This window comes from Haliotis asinina, chromosome 3 (assembly GCF_037392515.1).
Source record: "Haliotis asinina isolate JCU_RB_2024 chromosome 3, JCU_Hal_asi_v2, whole genome shotgun sequence".
Taxonomy (NCBI): Eukaryota; Metazoa; Mollusca; class Gastropoda; order Lepetellida; family Haliotidae; genus Haliotis; species Haliotis asinina.
This window is the reverse complement of record NC_090282.1, coordinates 48,497,543-48,517,363: the sequence shown is the minus strand read 5'-3', so window position 1 is coordinate 48,517,363 and position 19,821 is coordinate 48,497,543. Positions and strand designations below refer to the sequence as shown.

At 35.6% G+C, this 19,821-nt stretch overlaps 1 protein-coding gene across 1 annotated transcript in view; it reads left to right on the top strand.

Moving 5' to 3' along the window:
- The window catches only part of LOC137278141 (structural maintenance of chromosomes protein 5-like), a 428,573-nt gene that overhangs the window by 225,671 nt on the left and 183,081 nt on the right, over window positions 1-19,821 (top strand). Inside the window, exons 14-16 of the mRNA XM_067810312.1 lie at window positions 16,109-16,170; window positions 16,632-16,698; window positions 17,895-17,996. Of these exons, the coding sequence (XP_067666413.1) occupies window positions 16,109-16,170; window positions 16,632-16,698; window positions 17,895-17,996 (231 nt within the window). The remainder of the gene's footprint in view (window positions 1-16,108; window positions 16,171-16,631; window positions 16,699-17,894; window positions 17,997-19,821) is intronic.

Genomic DNA, 19,821 nt, shown 5'->3' with positions numbered 1-19,821 from the left:
GCGCTTTTTATCAGTGCAATTGCTCAAAATTACTGAGTCCACTTTATCCATGTGCAGAGGTGAATAGGTGCGTCTTGAGGCCACTTTTTAATAGTTAATTTGATAGTTGTATTTCGGAGCGAAGGATGGTAAGTTGTTCCAGAGGAAGCGTCCCGCTCTAGAGAAAGATCTGTCACCATATGACTTAGTTCTAGTTTGTGGTATAGTGACTGATCCAATTTTGTCCTTTTTCCACCTCGATATTTAATCATGTCATGTGAAAATATGATGTCTACAGGCACGTAGCAAGCCATTTGTTTCACGTATGTCTGAAAGATTGCAAAGCTTTATATTTGGGATTGTAGGACAAAAAACCCTGGGACAAAAAACCCTAGGACAAGCTCCCCTTGGGACAAAACCCCGTAAGGACAAAAAAAAACAAATGAAGACCTGTGGACAAAACCCCCAAACATGTTTTAACTACTGAGTGATTGGCTTAATCCTCTCAATGCTACAGTCGAACCCATTCGACAGGAGTGCAAGATAATGACATCTCCAAATAAAACTTGCAAAAATTCATCAATGAGTCGGATTTACGTATCATATGAATTATATATGGAAATTACTAATTCTCAGCTTTATAAATATATGATCTTCAATACGTTTATACACCTTGAAACTAAATGCCTGTGAATTAAAAATGTGATGGCCAGATTTCTCGGCATGCAGTCGAAAATAACAGCCATTGTTGACTTCATGCACTCCTCGTTTAGTGGTACCCAGTTTAGTATTTTCTTCATAATAAAATATTTTTTGATAGTTTAATCAATATTTTTGTTCATTGACAAGAAAGGTCATAAGTTTCCCATTTTCTAAAAATTGGTAACTTTCGGCTTAAATAATTATAAACAAAACTAATATCAATGTTACATCATCGATTGGATGAACAGGAACGATCATGGCAACGGCAGTAAACATACTCCACATGCATCATGTTGCTGAAGAAAATGTGCCATCTTTTTGATATATCTACTATTTTATATAGAATTAATTACATGGTGTGAATAGGTAAATTTTATTGTCTTTACACAGAAATTACCATATTAAGCGAGTTTATTTTGATTTTGTTTGATAAACCTTCCAACATTCATGATGTTCTCAGCCATAGGTGACCCGAACGGGCGTGGCCAAACTCACAGTTTTTCTAAGTGTCAAGACACAAAGGATGTTTGAAAATATGCTTTCATAATAATGAATCTGAACATTGAAAGAAAACTACTCAATACCTATATAATGCTGATCATGAAACAATATCACAATATTTTTAATTGTACTCACCCCTGATGAAACCGGAAGCACGTACACAGCATGGCACTCATGGAGGCAAACTATAAACGAGTTGGAAAACGACCATTGATACATTTTCTAAATTGATTCAAAGTCCTGTAAGATCCATACTTTACACCAGAATTAACTATCAATCATCTTCAATTGTTTTAGTTGTGTTCATTTGTTGCTTGTTTTGTAGTATTTTTCCTCCTCAAGATAGCCGCCGATGTGTTGATCTGTAGTTTAGCAAATCTGAAGGTGATGATTTTCGCGGTCGGTATTTTTCAAAGAATGTTCTGACATGGGGAGACTTATAAATTGCCATGTGTCATAACTTTAACAGTATATTGTTCTGTGTATGTCGTCACAAGAAGTACAATTTGGATGATTTAAGATGAAATCTTTTTTCCTTTCGCAGAAACAAATGAAAACCAGAGCTAGTGTGAGAATGTAACATAAATGGATTTTATAAAAATTAACGACTGCTTAGAAAAAACTGTCATTGTCTGTGTGAATAAGTACTTATTTTAGACATTAAAACAGCTAAACAGCACATCTTTTGTGTACGAATTTGGAGCAAAAATGAAATTATGCTGTTACTTCAGAAAGCAGAGCTTTTGAAGTTAAATTTTACTGCAGGTAATGTTTCAGATCAAATTGTTTGATGTGTGTGCATATTTGTATAAAAAAAATCATGTCATGTAACTCAGTCCGTGGTTTCATACAGCTTTTACACATTGCACTAGTGCAACCTGAACTGCAAAATGTAACCTCATATTTATGGCCATGCTTTTACCGACTTGCACACTGTCTATGTTCATTTTTTACTTTTAAAACCGACTTCATCTGGGAAACAGACTGATGATCCAAACTCTTGGAGCAATGATTACACTGACAGTGATTGAAAGAGACTCATTTTTTCATGTGATAAAAGAGCCAGAATGATTTTGTTGTAGTGATGTTTTGAATATGGAATATCAAAACTACAAGTGACAGATAATTAAATGTTGAGCAGGAGGTGCAACCTTTGTTAGTCTGTCCCATCAAGGTAATCATATAAGGTGGCACCAGAGACAAATATATTTCTTTTTCCTCATACTGAGCTCTACAGTGAGTCTTTTTTGTTGTCCAAATTGGAGCTATTTTATTAAGATTTCAATTTTGAATTTTTCATTGCCATATGTATGTGGCAAGGACATATATCAAATGCTTCCAGATCCGAAACAAAAGACAGTCCTTGGCATTTTGTTATTCAAAGAAGACCGTTCTTGACATTTCTTATTTTATGATGGACTAGGCTATTGAACACTAAATAATTGGAATATATCATTATCAGACACTTCAGCAAACAGAAACAATCCATGAGAGTTCAACAGATTCATATCATATTGTGACATTGCTCCTAAACCCAGGAAGAGACAATTAGGTAGGATAATTTCTGTTTACAGAATATGAAACCTGTTTACTTTCACCAGAGACAATATAACTTATATGTATATGGTTTCCTTTCTTATCAAATGATAACATTTTCTGATAAATATACTGTTACTGCAACAACATAAATGACATTAGTCATGTGTGATTCAAACTAATTCACCAAACAAAGATGTACTTTGAAAACAAAAATAGTTCATCCCCCATTTGTATTTGATGTACATTTTAGCAAGATATCATAAAGAAATAAAATACACCGAATAATATGAAACATCCATCCATATGTTTTATTCTATACATGTAGTTGAGTATACCGTAGTATGAAAGTATTGTGTTACATTGTCAGTTTTCCACATCACTGAAAGACATTAGTTAAAATTTGGTTATTTACACGATGCTAATGCATTGACAGATCCTGAGTGTCTTTGCCCATGTCTATTTGGGAAAAATACCTGTCATATGATTAATATCAATTAACATATGAAAATATGTGAAAAGATTTAAAGTTGTAACCAGTTATGAAACATAAAGCATTGACAAATCTACCATAATTATTCAGCAGCCACGTTAATTCATATTGTATAAAATTATGAATGTAATTCAACTTGTTCTGAAGTGTGACATATGGTTTCAGCATACATGTAATATGAACCCAATATTTATTGAATCATCCCCGATTTCATGTGAAGCTATAACTGAAAATATAATTTAGTTTATAAAACATGAATCGTGCAGTTGCTACTGCGAAAAAGGAAAGCATGATTGTTATTTTGAAACACAAATGCCACGCCCATATCCGCACACCTGTTGTTTAGGCTGATGTTTGTAAGCGTTTTTGTGTCGGCCCATGAGATAAAAAAAACAAGCTAGGATCAACGTGCATCACAATTATTATATCTTTGCTATCTTTATATTCAGTGGACAATAAAGTAATGTGCTTAATGTGAACAAAAATTCAAATTAAAGATGCTGAAAAACTTCACTACATCTGTAGTGTTGATCGACTACTGTTTCCAGGTCACGAGAGCATACAAGATCAAACTGTTTCAGCTATGTGTGAATTATATAGTCAAAAATACACCCAGAAATTGCTATGAGCTCTGATTAATTATTCTAAACAGTTATTTGTCTTAATTTTGGGTTTGTCAGACGAAATATCCCCAACGTTTCTGTTAATATTCAATTGTGAATGAATTTCATCAAGCAATCGCTGTCTGTGACATCACATCCGGTGACCTTTGCACTTACTAGAAAACAAGTTAGATTTCATGATCTTAATTTTCATCTTTCTCTCGTCTTATAAACGGAAAATGATACACGAACCACTTGTAGAATGAGAAATTCTCCCTCTTGCACCAGGTCTCACACAAAAGAGTTCTGTAAATTTTCTTCTGACCAAAAAAGCTATATTTTATGTAGGAGTTGGACGAAGCACGCCATGTTTGTTTTTCGTACGTGTAATGTGATCTAACACTGTCTTTTTGCGGGTTTGTGCAAAAATTAGTGAACCATAACACTGTAAATTTGCACTCATGAATGTTTCTAAATCATGTAACCATTTCAGTAAGACCGGTCATGACATGACGAGGAATGTTTTCGATTATTTTTTCTCAGATTTGATTTGTCGTCGCGCAGATATTTGCCGATACAAGAATACAAAACTAAAGTCACATACTTATGAAATGTCAATAGTAAGAATATTGAAATCGGTTTGCGCTAATTGGACAATTTATTCGGTTCCTAATGCAAAACACATCAAGTAATTCAGGTAAATTCAGGAAAATTTACTTTATTTATGTTTGTCTTGTAATTAGTATCTGTATGTTTGAAATGATCTGGATATTTTTTGATAATGTTTATTTTTCTGTCTAGTATTAATGAGCTGAATATTTTTTCAGCTGTTCCTTATTTAGTGACACACTGACTGTTTGAAATCACCCACCCTCTTATCAACACTTTATGCTGAAATTAAGTGACATGTTTTTGTTGAATCAGTAATAGAGGTTATAAGGGATAGGGATTAATAGGCTTTATTGATTAACTTAGTATTTTGTTTATAAACATTATTGAGGATGAAACTTCATTATAGATTAGGGTTAACTGAATTCAAGAGTATTTGAAGCTTAATTAATCAACTTAGTATTTAGATATGAGGCAGATTAGTGCTCAGATTGTTATGGGCCCAGATTGTGCTTGTGCTCATAACATGTAAGTGATATTGGCTGTATTGACTGTGACTGATAAACAATCTTCATTATTCATTTGGAGCTTTTGGGTGTTTTGTCCTACATGGTGGGTGCTTTTGTCCCAGGGGGCTTTTGTCTGAGGGTTTTTTGTCCCAGCTGTCATAGTAAAAATCATAAGTAAATTTTGGTAGCTATGGTAGTCGATTTATTTGATTTTGTAAACTAAAAACAACGACTTTGCCATTGGTAGAGAAATCTGAATATTTTCTTTCATGAAAAAAAAACTGATTACACTTATTTACCCAAGTACACAGCAAATGCCTGTATGTATTTCTTATGTAACAATGATGTTTCGCTGGTATCCTCAAAACAGTTTTGGCCCATAAGTGTTTTCAGGCTGCATGCAACGCAGAGATTACATCTTCCTTGCTGTAATCCGTGTTTGATAGTATAAACCTACACATGTTATTTGTCATCATTCACTTGATGGCCAGTTAATGAATTTGTAACAGGTATAATTAGTGTTAACACCACTCAGATTACTCAACAAAGGTTCCCATTTAGCATTTTTCCTGTTTGGATTATATACACAACATTATAAATTAAGGTCTGTAGTGGTAAATGTGTTGTATGTTATGTACTATGTGCATGTAAGTGATGCAAGAGAGTTTATCAGCTGAGTTCAAAACCAAACATCGATCAAAAGATCAACCGATAACATGCAGATTGATTAATTACTTTTATCTTCAACAGCGGGTTTGTCAAAAGGCAGTGTGTGTAGATGTACTAATCTTTATTGACTACACCCTGTCATAAAGTGCGAGTGTAAAAACAACATCCTCCCTTCATAGAATTAACCACCATTGCGTTGATTGATTGATTGCTCATTACTGGTTAACTAAATTACTTAAAATGGCAGACATCATGCAATTAGTTGCTAGGTGTGCTATCTTGGGTGACCAATGATCACCTATGTGAAAGACCTGAAACGATGTGTCACTTTTTTGCAAATTAGACTGTTTTAAGATACAAGACATAGAGCAGGATTATCTACCAGCTGCAGATGAATGGAATATCGTTCTTTTATGTGAATATTGATGGATACATTCCTGAACAAGGTAGTATCCTGACATTGTTTCTATAACATTAGTCTGTTTTAAATTAATTATTTGCATTTTGCCGGGGGATATGGTCAACGCCTCGTCTGTCTGTCTGTCCGTCCGCCTGTAATCATTTTGTTTCTGGAGCATAACTCACAAACCGTTCAATATTTTTGGACCAAACTTAATAGATATATTAATCTCAACCTATACTTGTGCCTTTTGCTATTTAAAGAGTTTTGGCATTTTTATAGACCCCAAGGTGGTGCCTTTTGCTATTTACAGGCTTTTGTGATTTCTTAGTTTCTCGGTTTGCATGGAAACGATTCAGACTTTGTCTCAAAAGTGAGAGGTGTGTTTCGTTTCTGGAACAGAACTCAAAAACTTCTTAATAACTGTCAGTAAAAGTTGCTAGATATGTGTGGCAGACCCCAGAGTGGTGCCTGTCACTATTTCCAGGTTTTAGTGATTTATCATTTTCTCAGTTTCCGTGGAAACGTTTTTCACTTACTCTCAAAAGTGAGAGGTGTCTTTCGTTTCTGGAGCAGAACTCAAAAGCTTCTTAATATCTGTCAGTAAAACTTGGCTCTAATTTCCTTTCATTGGTCTACTGCACCAGCATAAAGTTATTGAGATATGTTAACTGATTTACTGTAGAATTGCCAGGCATAAATCCAGATTGTAAGCTTGACAGAATATTGTTATCTCTGAAGAAGTTGAAGACATATCTAAAAACGCATTTTCAAAAACTTTAGCGACACAACAGGCCTATAATTTGAACACACATATTCATCACCTTTCTTATGGAGCGGTATTACTGAGGCTAATTTCCAAAATGAAGGGAAAATTTTATTACGAATGGAGAGGTTAAATAACTTTGTTAACAACGGCGTTAGAGAGTCAGAGTTTAATTTTAACACAGTTTTTCCAGTACCATCAGGCCCCATGGCTTTAGATGTGTTTACGCTCAACAGAATATCTCGAACATCTCCATTACTTATTGTAACTGTTACCCAGGCATGACCGATTTCGTGCAGTTTGATATCAGGCAGATTGGTGTTAGTATCAGCAACTTTCGATTGCTTTGAGAAAAATGAGTTGAGTACATCAGCGATATCTTGTTTATATTCATAAACGATGTCGTTGGTTACAATTGATGGAACTGATGTTTCGTTATTTGTTTTTATATAACTCTTAAGTAATCGCCACCACATTTTAGTACCATGATTATCAGAGTTATTTATAGTTTCATCAACTTAAGCATCATAGGAACGTTTTGCATTTCTAACACTTGAAACTATTTTGTTACGGAGCATTCTGAACTTAAACCAATCATTAGGACGGTTTCGTGTTTTTGCAGTGAAATGTATATGATTGCGTTTCCTTAGTAATGATCGGATTTTGTTATTCATCCATGCTGGATCTTTAGTTCTAACTGTTATAGTTTTATTTGGGATATATTCATTCATGTTACGAGGGGATGTCACTAAGTTTTGAGCCTTGCATAGAAAAACACAAAATATTGGTATGAACCACATTTATTTTTCAACATAGTCCCCTTGTGAGTCAAGACACTTGTTCCATCTTTTCTACCAGGCGCTGATGCCATCTCTGTAGAAGGCGCCATTTTGTTTGCGCAAGTGTTTCTTGAGATTTGGGAACAGATGGTAATCACTTGGTGCCGGGTCTGGAGAGTAGGGGGGATGCGGCAAGACTTCGTACCCGCAATCCTGGACAGCAGTGGCGGTAACGCGAGAGGTGTGTACTGGAGCATTGTCTTGATGTACAAGAACACCACATCTGATCTTGCCCCGGTGCTTCTCCTTGTTTGACTGTCACGCTTGCCTCAACAATATTCCCCATTCATTGTTCTTCCGTTTGGTAAGTAATCTATGTGGATGACGCACTGATCTGGAGGCTTTAACTTTTTGGTCCTGGGAGAAGTGACATGTTTCCATTCCATGGATTCTTGTTTGCTCTCAGGATCATAGTGGTGGATCCAGGTTTCATCACAGGTTACGAGCCTAAAGTGAAAATCTTCTGGACTCTTGTTGTATTTGGTTAGCATGGAGTTGCTTATGGTGACCCTTGTTTGCTTCATTTCATCTGTAAGCATTCCTGGCACCCATCTTGCGCACACGAGATATTCATGAAGAATTGTCTCAATGGATCCGTGTGAAATGCCTGTGGTCTCCTCTAACTTGTGGAGTGTGATTCGACGATTTTCCAGCACAAGTCTATGCGCTCTGTCAATGTTTTCCTGACTAGTGCTTGTTGTTGGGCGACCTGGACTGGGGTCATCTTCAAGACTCTCTCTACCATGCTTAAATTCATTGACCCATCGTTTGATGGTAGCAGATGAGGGTAAAGACTTCAGACAAAATGCTGAAAGCCTTTCTTCAGTGTTCTTCGCCCAGTTTCCTTCAAGAACTAAAAACTTAATTACTGCACTATACTCAATTTTATTCATGTTCTCTGCCGTGAGGGGGGTCTCTTTCTGTCAATGTGAGCTGTTCAATAACTTCTGAGAGTAGGATACCAAAACTTCGTCGTACCATAGGCTGTGAGACCTGGGTATAAAAAATGCTCAAGGCTCAAAACTTGTTGACATCCCCTTGTATACAATATTAGGGATGTGAGATTTTCCGTAATGTTATCAACATTCTGCGAAGAAGAAAGCGTATTTGAGTTTTTCCCTTTGATACTTTCATTCATACCATTGACATCTGTTGAGGAATAATCGTAGATTTTCCTTTTAAACGAATTATTGTTCTGTACGGCTTCTATTATACTGAGAAATTCCAGGCAGTGGTCACTACATACAGGCTCTAATACACAAGAATCTCTGACAATGTCGACGTGGGATACAAATATTAAGTCGATCAACATTTTGCTATTTGGGGTTATCCTAGTAGGATTTCTTATTATTTGCCAATGACCGTAATAACTTTCTACATAGTCTACTTTTGATTATTACACTTAAGAATATCAGTATTAAAATCACCAGTTATGATTGTCTGCATATTAAGATCAACTGCGTTACCTATCGATTCATTTATCAAATTCCAATATTCAGAACGCGCAATAAAATGTTCCAGTCACATAGATTTTTGTTTTACATTTAATTTGTATCCATATTGCCTCAAGCCTGACTCCGTCCAGATCATTCATTAAAGAAGCGAGGGATTCTTACACCAATGTTGTTTGAGTCTGAAGTTAACTAAGTTTCTGTTAGGCATATTACATCATAGTCTCCTAGTATATTACATCATAGTCTTAAAATATCTAATTTCTCTTTGAGGCTACGGACGTTTAAGTGGACAATCTTTAAATATTTTAGACATTTAGGTCCTCAGGATTGGGATGGATATCTCCGCAACACAATATCAATACAATGGCATCAATGAAACACGAGTACAGTCAGGCCGCGTTAATCCGGACACTTCTGTTTTTCATCAAAAACGTTCGGATAGTGAAACGTATGGATTTCTGAAACAAACGTTTATGAACACAACTACAGTAGAGTTACTTCCCTTTGACATGGCAATACAAAAACATTCGAACGTATACAAGTTTCAAAAGACTTTATTACAGTTTGTAGACATAACAACTTGAATATTCATATAATAACCAATCAATGCATACAATCATGGCTTAAGGGTTTTCTCTTTGTATCTACAAATTTCTCTTTTTTTGTGCGGCAGTAATTTCACATGTTTTACGCCTAGGGGCGGGACTTGCCATTATGACTGACAAGCGTCAACTGATCTTATTTTGACACAATCGGTGTTTTATGCAGGACGTAAGGATGACAGGTATTACTCCAACTAACCAAAAGTGAGACCTACTAATTGATCAAAATCACAAACTAACGACATCTTCAACTCGGAATTTATCACTGAATGGGGCTCATGGCATGAAGGGATTATCCGAACCTTTTTGATGTATCAATGGATTAATGAAGCAAAACTATGTGTAATTACCTAATCTGTTACCGCTGATTAACATAAGGATACGGAGAGTGAAGCACCGGATTATTGAATCAACAGGTAATGAGTTTACATAGTAAACAAGATTGGTTACAGCTAGTTATTGTTCGGATATCGCGGGAATCAGATTGTCGGGGTCTGTACTAACGTGGCCTGACTGTACTATACATATACAGTCGAACCCTGTTTACCCGGACGTTTTGGTTTCACTCGAAAATCGTCCGGATAGCGGGACGTCCGGTTAACTGGATCAAACATTCAAAACGTGAAAATTAAGTGAAAGCAAAAAATATTCACGTACGTCTATCAATAAATCAACAGTCAGTTGTAATAACAGTGAATCATCATAACATATAAGTGTACCGATAATACATGGAAGGTGGAACGTAGGTTACCATTTGTCAGGTTGTCTCGGACGTAATCGTGTAGCGTGTGGAGCCTCAGATGGTAAGCTAGATGAAAAACAAAAATCGATGACAAAAAGTTTCTATTTTGCCAATTGCATATTCTTTTGTTAATTTCAAATGCCCTAAAAACATACGACATCGTATCGAATTTATGCTGTCTACAGACAGTAAACATCCGGACGGGATCACATGACTTGATCATGTGGCTGGCTATTTTTAACTTGCATCGCGACAGATAGCAGGGGTCGATTTATAAGTTTTACATACAGTACAATTACAGTGTAGTTTCCCTTAATCCTACTTAACGTATGTTTTCGTTACTGATGAGATGTTCTCACGTACGCCAAATCCTAATGAACAAGCTGAGTGACACGCGTCACTAGTGTTTTGATGGCTAATTAAAGGGGCACTAATGCAGAGCAATTTCCGTGGACTGGTGTAAACTTTTGTTATTGTTTTTCTCCCGTGAGTACCCGGATGATATCCCAGAATTCGTGACTGGTTCGTGACCTCTGCTGCGCAGTCCATAGGCGCAACTGATAGTTTAATTATAGACAGATCAACTGAGGTGAAGTCATTTTTTACTTCATTACAAATGTATTATGAAAACAAATGAAACACTTTGAAGGTTAATCATCTGCCAGTAGTAGAAATGGTAAAAAACTATTAGGACGGAAAAATAACGAAGCCAATGTACGTCTCTATATTTTGCCTCATAACCCTAATTAGTTTATTGTCATATTTGTATGATTCTGAAAATTAACAAAAGAACACACAATCTGCTTATACTCATAGTAAATTTCTAACATAACAGCAACATTTATACATTGTATAGATTGCCAATGTGGATCCTATTTCACACACATACGTGATCTAGTGTCTGTTTTCTGTCATACAGATTCTGCTGAATGCTACAATAAATACATTAAAACAAAATGCAAATACTGAATGTAAAACAGACTAATTTTATAGCAACAATGTCAGGCTACTACCTTGTTCAGAAGTGTATCCATCAATATCCACGTAAAAGAAATCGTATTCCATTCATCTGCAGCTGGTAAATAATCCTGCTCTGTGTCGCGTGTCTTACAACTGTTTCATTTGCGAAAAAGTAACACATCGTTTCACGTCTTTCGTTGGTGAACACCAGATAAACCTCTCATTGGTCTCCCAAGATAGCACACCTATACATTAAAACAAAATGCAAATACTGAATGTAAAACAGACTAATTTTATAGCAACAATGTCAGGCTACTACCTTGTTCAGGAGTGTATCCATCAATATCCACGTAAAAGAAATCGTATTCCATTCATCTGCAGCTGGTAAATAATCCTGCTCTGTGTCGCGTGTCTTACAACTGTCTCATTTGCGAAAAAGTAACACATCGTTTCACGTCTTTCGTTGGTGAAAACCTGATAAACCTCTCATTGGTCTCCCAAGATAGCACACCTGGCAACTAATTGTATGATGTCCACTATTCTAAGTAATTTAGTTAACCAATAATGAGCAATCAATCAATCAACGCAAGGTGGTTAATTCTTTGAAGGGAGGATGTTGTTTTTGCACTCACACTTTACGACAGGGTGTTGTCATCTACACACTCTGCCTTTTGACAAATCCGCTAGAAGATAAAAGTAATTAATCAATCAGTGTGTTATCGGTTAATCCTTTGATCGATGTTTGCTTTTGTAACTCATCTGATAAAACCTCTTGCATCACTTACATGCACATATTACATAACATACAATACATTTGCCATTACACACCTTAATTTATAATGTTGAGTATTTACTCCAGACAGGAGAAATGCCAAATGGGAACCTTTTGTTGAGTAACCGAAGTGGTGTTACTACTAATTATACCTGTTAAAAAATCATTAAGGGAATGATGACAAATAACACGTGTAGGTTTACACCATCAAGCGCGAGTTACAGCAAGGAAGATGTAATCTCTGTGTCGCATGCAACCTGAAAACACTTATGGGCCGAAACTGTTTTGAGGATACCAACGGAATTTCGTTACATAAGGAATACACACTGGCATTTGCTGTGTACTTTGGTAAATAGGTGAAATAAGGGGTTTTTTACGTAAGAAAATTTTCAGATTTCTCTACCAAAGGCAAAGTCATCGTTTTTTGTTTACGAATTCAAATAAATCAACTCTGTGTTTTTATTATCATAAATAAGAAACCACTGTAGCTACCATAGCTACCAAAATTTACGTATGATATTTGCTATCACAGCTCAACCAACACTCAAAACTACCTAAATATAAAGCTTTGCAATCTTCCGTACTGAAACAAATGGGTTGCTACGTACCTGTAGACATCATATTTTGATGTAACATGATTAAATATCGAGGTTAAAAACGCAGAAATAGGATCAAATTGGATCAGTAACTATACCATCCAAGCATCCTAAAAGTACTACACTGCTGGGATATTTGGTTACGATCGGACAAGGAATACCATGGATATTTTTAAACAAATGGCATATGATGGGCATCCGGCCTCCTGACTGTTTACGTGAAAAAATTCTGCTGATATGGACAGGAGCCCAGTTCCTTTGTCCGTCACGGTCGAAGGAGCGGGCGCTGACCAAATTACAGTTTGGTTTCGTAATTAGACCGTTGGCGAGAAACATTATTCGCTCCGCATCAGTGCCCCTTTAATCAATTCACACCAAACGCTTTGTGATAGATTAAGAAATCGCATAGTCGTGTAGTAAACGGTATTGACATGACACATACACATGCACGTTGCACAGATCTTTCCGTCCGGACAACTGGATCATTTTTCGATGGAAATGTATGGGAATGGTTTGACAATTCGCTGTCCGGGTCCGGAAGCGCAGGGTCCGGTTAAGTGAGTACAATTAATGAACATAAGTTTCGTTTCGCATAAAAATCATTTCGATGGGGTTTCCTGATATGTGGGGTCCGGGTAAAAGGGGTTCGACTGTATCTAAATTTGAAGAAATGTAGATAAAGTGCAAATTTATATGAATGTTTGGAATGGAGAGCTGCAGCAAAAGTATCCACTGCCAGTCTGTATTTTGATATTTCAATTGACATCAAAATCCATAAATTGGTAATCAAACAAACATGCAGCAGGTATTGGTAGTGTGTAACTGTATGCTCGTCATACACCAACACTGTCAAATGTTTCACACATAGTTTCTGTTTTGATACAATGTCTATCTACAACATTTATTCTGTTGTCAAAGAAAACTGAAATCCCAAACATGAGAATAGTTCTGTTATCAAGGAGAGACGAAAACCAAATCATAAAAATAAGTGAGAAAAAAGTAAAAATGAATTCTTGTATAAATTATTATTCCATGATAGAATTACCAGGCTTGGATCTTTCAGGGAAACTTCAAACTTCTTACTTCGTTAATGACAAAGACGACCCTAATTATCTTCAACAGAATTAGACCTGTGTAATATTTGTAGCAGATCATTTCTATTATCTGAAGCAATATCATAAACATAGTCTGTCTGTCTGTCCATCTGTCCGTCCGTCCGTCCATCATTTTCATTTCAGCTCCATATTTTTCAACCACAATTGGTAGACATAACTAACAGAGCATGAGGTGGTGCCTTTTGCAATTTACAGATTTTTTTTCCCCCCGCATTATATAGTCCACGCCTCGTCTGTCTGTCCGTCCATAATCATTTTGTTTCCGGAGCATAACTCAGAAACCGTTATATATTTTTAGTCCAAACTTGATAGATATAATGATCTCAACCTATAATTGTGCCTTTTGCTATTTACAGAGTTTTGGCATTTATATTATTTTTGTTTTTCCATGGAACATTTTGGTGTTTTTCCATGGAACATTTTGGTGTTTTTCCATGGAACATTTTGGTGTTTTTCCATGGAACATTTTGGTGTTTTAAGTTGAGTTTTTGAGTTGAGGCCCACCCCACCATAAGACATTTAGTCTTATGGTGGGGTGGGCCTCAACTCAAAAACCGTTCAATATTTTGTTGCAAAACTTGTTAGATATATCAATCAGAATCTAAAGTGGTGCCTTTTGCTAGTTACAGGTTTTTGTGATTTTTTATTTTCTCGGTTTCCATGGAAACGTTTCGTACTTAGTCTCAAAACGGAGGGATGGGCTTTGTTTCCAGAGCAGAACTCAAAAACCATTCAATGTTTTTGTGCAAAACTTGGTAGATATATCAATCTGAACCTATAGTGGTGCCTTTTGGTATTTACAGGTTTTTGTTATTTATTATTTTCTCACTTTCCATGGAAATGTTTCAGACATAGTCTCCAAAGTGAGAGGTGTGTTTTGTTTCCGGAGCAGAACTCAAAAACCGTTCAATATTTTTCTGCAAAACTTGGTAGATATATCAGTCACAACCTGAAGTGATGCCTTTTGCTATGTACATTGAAACATTGCGGACCTAGTCTAAAGAGTGAGAGAACTCAAAAACTTCTTAATATCTGTCAGTAAAACTTGGTAGATATGTGTGGCAGACCCCAAAGTGGTGCCTTTTGCTCTCTACAGGTTTTTCTGATATATTATTTTCTCAGTTTCCATGGAAATGTTTCGGACATAGTCTCAAAATGGAAGGATGGGCTTCGTTTCCGGAGCAGAACTCCAAAACCATTCAATGTTTTTGTGCAAAACTTGGTAGATATATCAGTCAGAACCTATAGTTGTGCCTTTTGCTATGTACAGGATCTTGTGATTTATTATTTTCTCTGTTTCCATGGAAACGTTTTGGACCTAGTCTGAAAAGTGAGAGGTGTGTTTCATTTCCAGAGCAGAACAACAGAAAAACTTTATATCTGTTAGTAAAACTTTCTAGATATGTGTGGCATAAGTGGTGCCTTTTGGTTTTTAAAGGTTTTTGTGATGTATAATTTTCTTGGTTTCCATGGAAACATTTCAGACTTAGTCACAAAAGGGAAGGACGGGCTTCATTCCCAGAGGACAACTTAAAAACCTTGAAGTATCTTTCAACAGAACTTAGCTTATTCATGAGGCAGTTCTTGAAGTGGTGCATTTACAGATTAAATTTACAGATATTTTTCATGATTTCCTTGGAAATGATTTTTACTTCAGGAAAAAACCCATCATACTGGAGTTTATGTAACAGTCAGATGATTCATTTGTCATGTCACAAGATAAAACACACACACACCCACACACACACACACACATACACACACACACACACTGCTTATTAGCTGTGAGGTATTTTTGTATTTGGCAGAAATAAGAATAAGTTTTTTTGTGTGTGTATTTATTGCAATTTTTGAAACTTTTTGTTCAATTGTGATAAGGAAGGTTACTTTTAGAATGCCTTGCTATGTGAAAATTTTGGTTTGCATTAGCATTCTCCTTTAAATCAAAGGTACCACTGTGTTTCCAGTATCAACGTAATTGAAGTATAAACTGTGGAAGCACTCTATTGTTGATATAAGCATGCTAGTATCCTCATATATGTTTTTGTTAGGTCAGTTGGAAGAACAATGTAACATTTGTCATAACTAGTTGACATGTTCGTGAAGAGTCAGGCGTTCACATTTTTTTTAAAAAAGTCACAGCTAGTCCATGGATTAAGTGTAATCTTTGTCACTGACTCATCAACTTCTAAAGTTTTGTACAATTGCATATCCACAAGGTGTTCTTGAACCCTTTCTCACCCATATTTTGTTTCATTACAGTATACAATTAAAAGGTCTCGATATGGAAACAAAGAGATATCTGCTAGAAACACCAAACTAAGGTTTGTATATTTAGCTCATTTTTGAAACACCAAACTTAGTTCTTAATCAGTCTGGGTTAGAATTGATCTTAAGTAATCCATGCTTGTCACAAGAGGCTACTAACCGGATCAGGTGGTCAGACTTGCTGACTTGACTGATACATGTTATCATATCCCAGTCATTTAGATCAATGCTTGTGCTGTTGATCACTGGATTTCCTGGTCCAGGCTTTATCCTTTACAAACTGATGCCATAGAGTTGTCATATTAATGAGTGCAGCATAAAACTAAGCTCACTCACTCTGTATCTGAGACATACCAAACTTAGTTCTAGTGTTTTCAGCATATCCAGAACACACTTAACTTTGCTCTATGTCTTCAGTAGATCCAGGACACACCAAACCTAGTTCTCTGCAAACACCTTTCTATTTTTGTGGGTGCTTCCAACATGTTTCACAAACTGCTAGTATTCTGCTGTTTAGAGAACCTGTGTTTCTGGCAGTGTCGATGGATGCTCAGAGACAGCATGAGTTGAGGAAACAGATACAGGTGAGAAGATTCTTTTCAGTAATCATTAACCCATTCAACACCATAGACAGGAAATCCATCCAGGCAGTAGTGGCATCAAAATGATACATAGTACTCAATTCTCGGACATATTCTTTGGCAATGGCTCTTCATCAAAGTTGTCAAAATAGCAAAGTAATGATGTTCTGGGGATATAATTAAACAAATTGAATAAACTAATGAATATAATCAACAACACATTCTGCTGACCAGAGATACCTGTGCATAGGAGAAAACACTTCTCAGTTTGGGTCGACAATGTTAAACTGAAGGGAGAGGGAAATTCCTCGGGGCTGATGAGCTCTGCCCCACAGGATTTCCCTCCCCCAGCGGTTTTACATTGTCTACCAAAACCAATGAAAAGTGTTTTCTCTAATGATGGATAATTACAATGTACATGATCATTTAATGAAGCTACATAACAAAAGCTGAGACTCAAGTAAAATCAATTTAATGACAGTAACTATACATAGATAATACATCCCCACTTCTTTTGTCGGCCACGTTGCAGTGTGGTAGAGCGTCTGTCTAATATCTGAAAGTTGCAGTTTCTGTCTTGTTTTGGAATATATTTGCACTTTGAGCGTAATCTTAAACGATATTTTTCAACTGATTTCAAACACTTATATATCATATGAATGTTGATGTTCATGTAGAGTTAGGAAAAGCCAATTACAAAAAATAAAACCTGAATAGGTCTTACTAACAAAAAGCAAAACCTGGAAAGAAGTCTTACTAACAAAACAAAAACCTCAAATGCAGTTATTCTTGGAAGAGAAGAGATGACCAGATATATAGTGAGAAGCACACTTCAGTTTTATATATGGGGAACACAGCACACAGATAAGGTTTTTGTTCTAATCCTACTTGAGTTCTTCATGAAAGGGAATGTATCCTATGAGGGATTCAGTTTATTGTCGATTATTTCTTGCACTGTGTTTATCAATGCTGTTTAACCGAGTTACCTTTGGTGAGAATATGATGGCCATCATTTTTGTACTTGTGGCAACCAGAGCTCATTAGACTTAAAGTCTGTTAGAAAACATCAAGACAGGTGCACAATCATGCAGTTCTTCAGGCATGCAGGTTACCTTCCCCTCAGAATACAAGGCCTTGAAGTTGATGGCAAATTGAAAAAAATGTAGTGCTGGAACTATATGTTAAATTTGTTGTTACAGACATGTCAGCTCAAGTTGCAAGGTTTGGAAGAACAGTACAGCAGTCTTCAGAGCAAGTCAAAGGACTTGGAATCTCATATGAATAAACTGAGAGAAATCAAGGTGAGTTCCTATTCAAACCAGTGGCAGAGATAGAATTGTGTTCTGATTTTGTGTAAGCATTGCATATTTAAGATTTGGAACGCTAAATTGAAGTTTGACATCAAGTCAACACGAACAACAGTCATACTGTGTTGATGCGTCTCTGTCACAGAAACTCAACAATTTGGTTCAAGCATGATTATTATACTATAGACCTCAACATATATGTTTTGTTTGGGCAATAATTTAGATTCTTAACTTGAATTGTCCTTTGCACATCAACCCCAATGAAGCGCTCTAAATACTTAGTGAAATTTTGCAATAGCTGTTATTTTTGTTTTGTTTTGTTTTTTTATTATCCATTCAACTCAGTAGACAGTTACACAAATAAATGATGCAACAGCACAAGTACACAATAAGACAAAAGTTCATATGGCTAAAAGTTATACATACTGGATATATGGCAGCAGTGGTGACCATTTTCTGTCAAATGGTAACATTTTATTATTCTTAGTAGCAATAAACTTTTCAGTTTTGAAAATATCACCCAGTATTTTTAGAAATGCGTCCAGTGATAACTTGGTGTTTTTAATACTTGATACATGAATGTATTTTTTACCAGCAAGAAGTATATGGTTCATTAAGTCAGTATTATTTCCACCAATTAAGACTGTATATTTTGTCAGGGTAAATGTTTCTGTTGTTTTATTGTCAATATATTCTTTCAGTTTCAACCAGAATGTTTTCACACATTCACATTCCCAATAAATATGTATCAAATTTTCAGACACTAAGTTACAAAAAGAGCAAAGTTCATCATCAACTAATTTCATTTTCAGTAATTCTTTTTTTGTGTATATAATATTATGAATAATTTTAAATTGAAAGTCAATCAATTTAGTATCTTTTGTGCATTTTCTATAATCTTTAAAAATATATTCCCATGGGATTACAGTGTCAAAGAGTTGTTGCCATTTTTCAGTACTTATAAGCTTATCATAGAAATATCTTGACCTCTTTGGTGCTGAAAGTAAACATATCAGTGTTGTGCTGAGATAGTGATTATGAACAATCAATAGATTATTTCTAATAGTATCTTTCCATTTTGAAAGAACCTGGTAGTAATCAAGAACTGTGCCTTTGATTTTGCAAGTTTTCTTAAGTTCATTAAATGACAAAATACCTTGATCATTACACAAGTCTCTTATAGAGTGAATACCCTTAAAATACCAATGTCTTATAATACAATTACTATTTTGGAATTGATGGTTGAACCAAAGGGGTTCAGATAAGATTTGATTAATATCTGTAAAATCAGTTTTATGTGTTCTATAAAATAGTCCCCACGCTGCCAACACATCTTTCCAATAGGGATTAATTATTTTCACATAATTTTCAATGTTGGCTACAAGCAGAAATATATCCTTGAATGGAAAGGTACTAGGGCTAGTGTTTTTATTTTGGAGATATTTATTTAATACTGACAGTTTTAATGAGTTAATGAATACCTCTACATTAACCATTCGGAGTCCCCCTTCTTCATATTTTCTAGTAAGTGTTGTTCGCTTTATCTTATCGCGCTTATCATTCCAGATGAATTTATAAAATATATTGTTTAATTTATCAATGAATTCCTTTGGAGGATTTGGGAGTGAAGTGAATATATGCACTAATGATGAGAGTGCTAAAGTTTTAATAACCGTTGTTTTCCCTATTAATGTCAAATTTCTTTTTCTCCAATTCCCTAGAGTTCTATTAATAATTTCTAGTCTTTTTCTTGTATTAATTACCCAAAGGTTATTTAAGTTAGGATTAAGCTTTATTCCTAGTACATCAAAATCCCCAC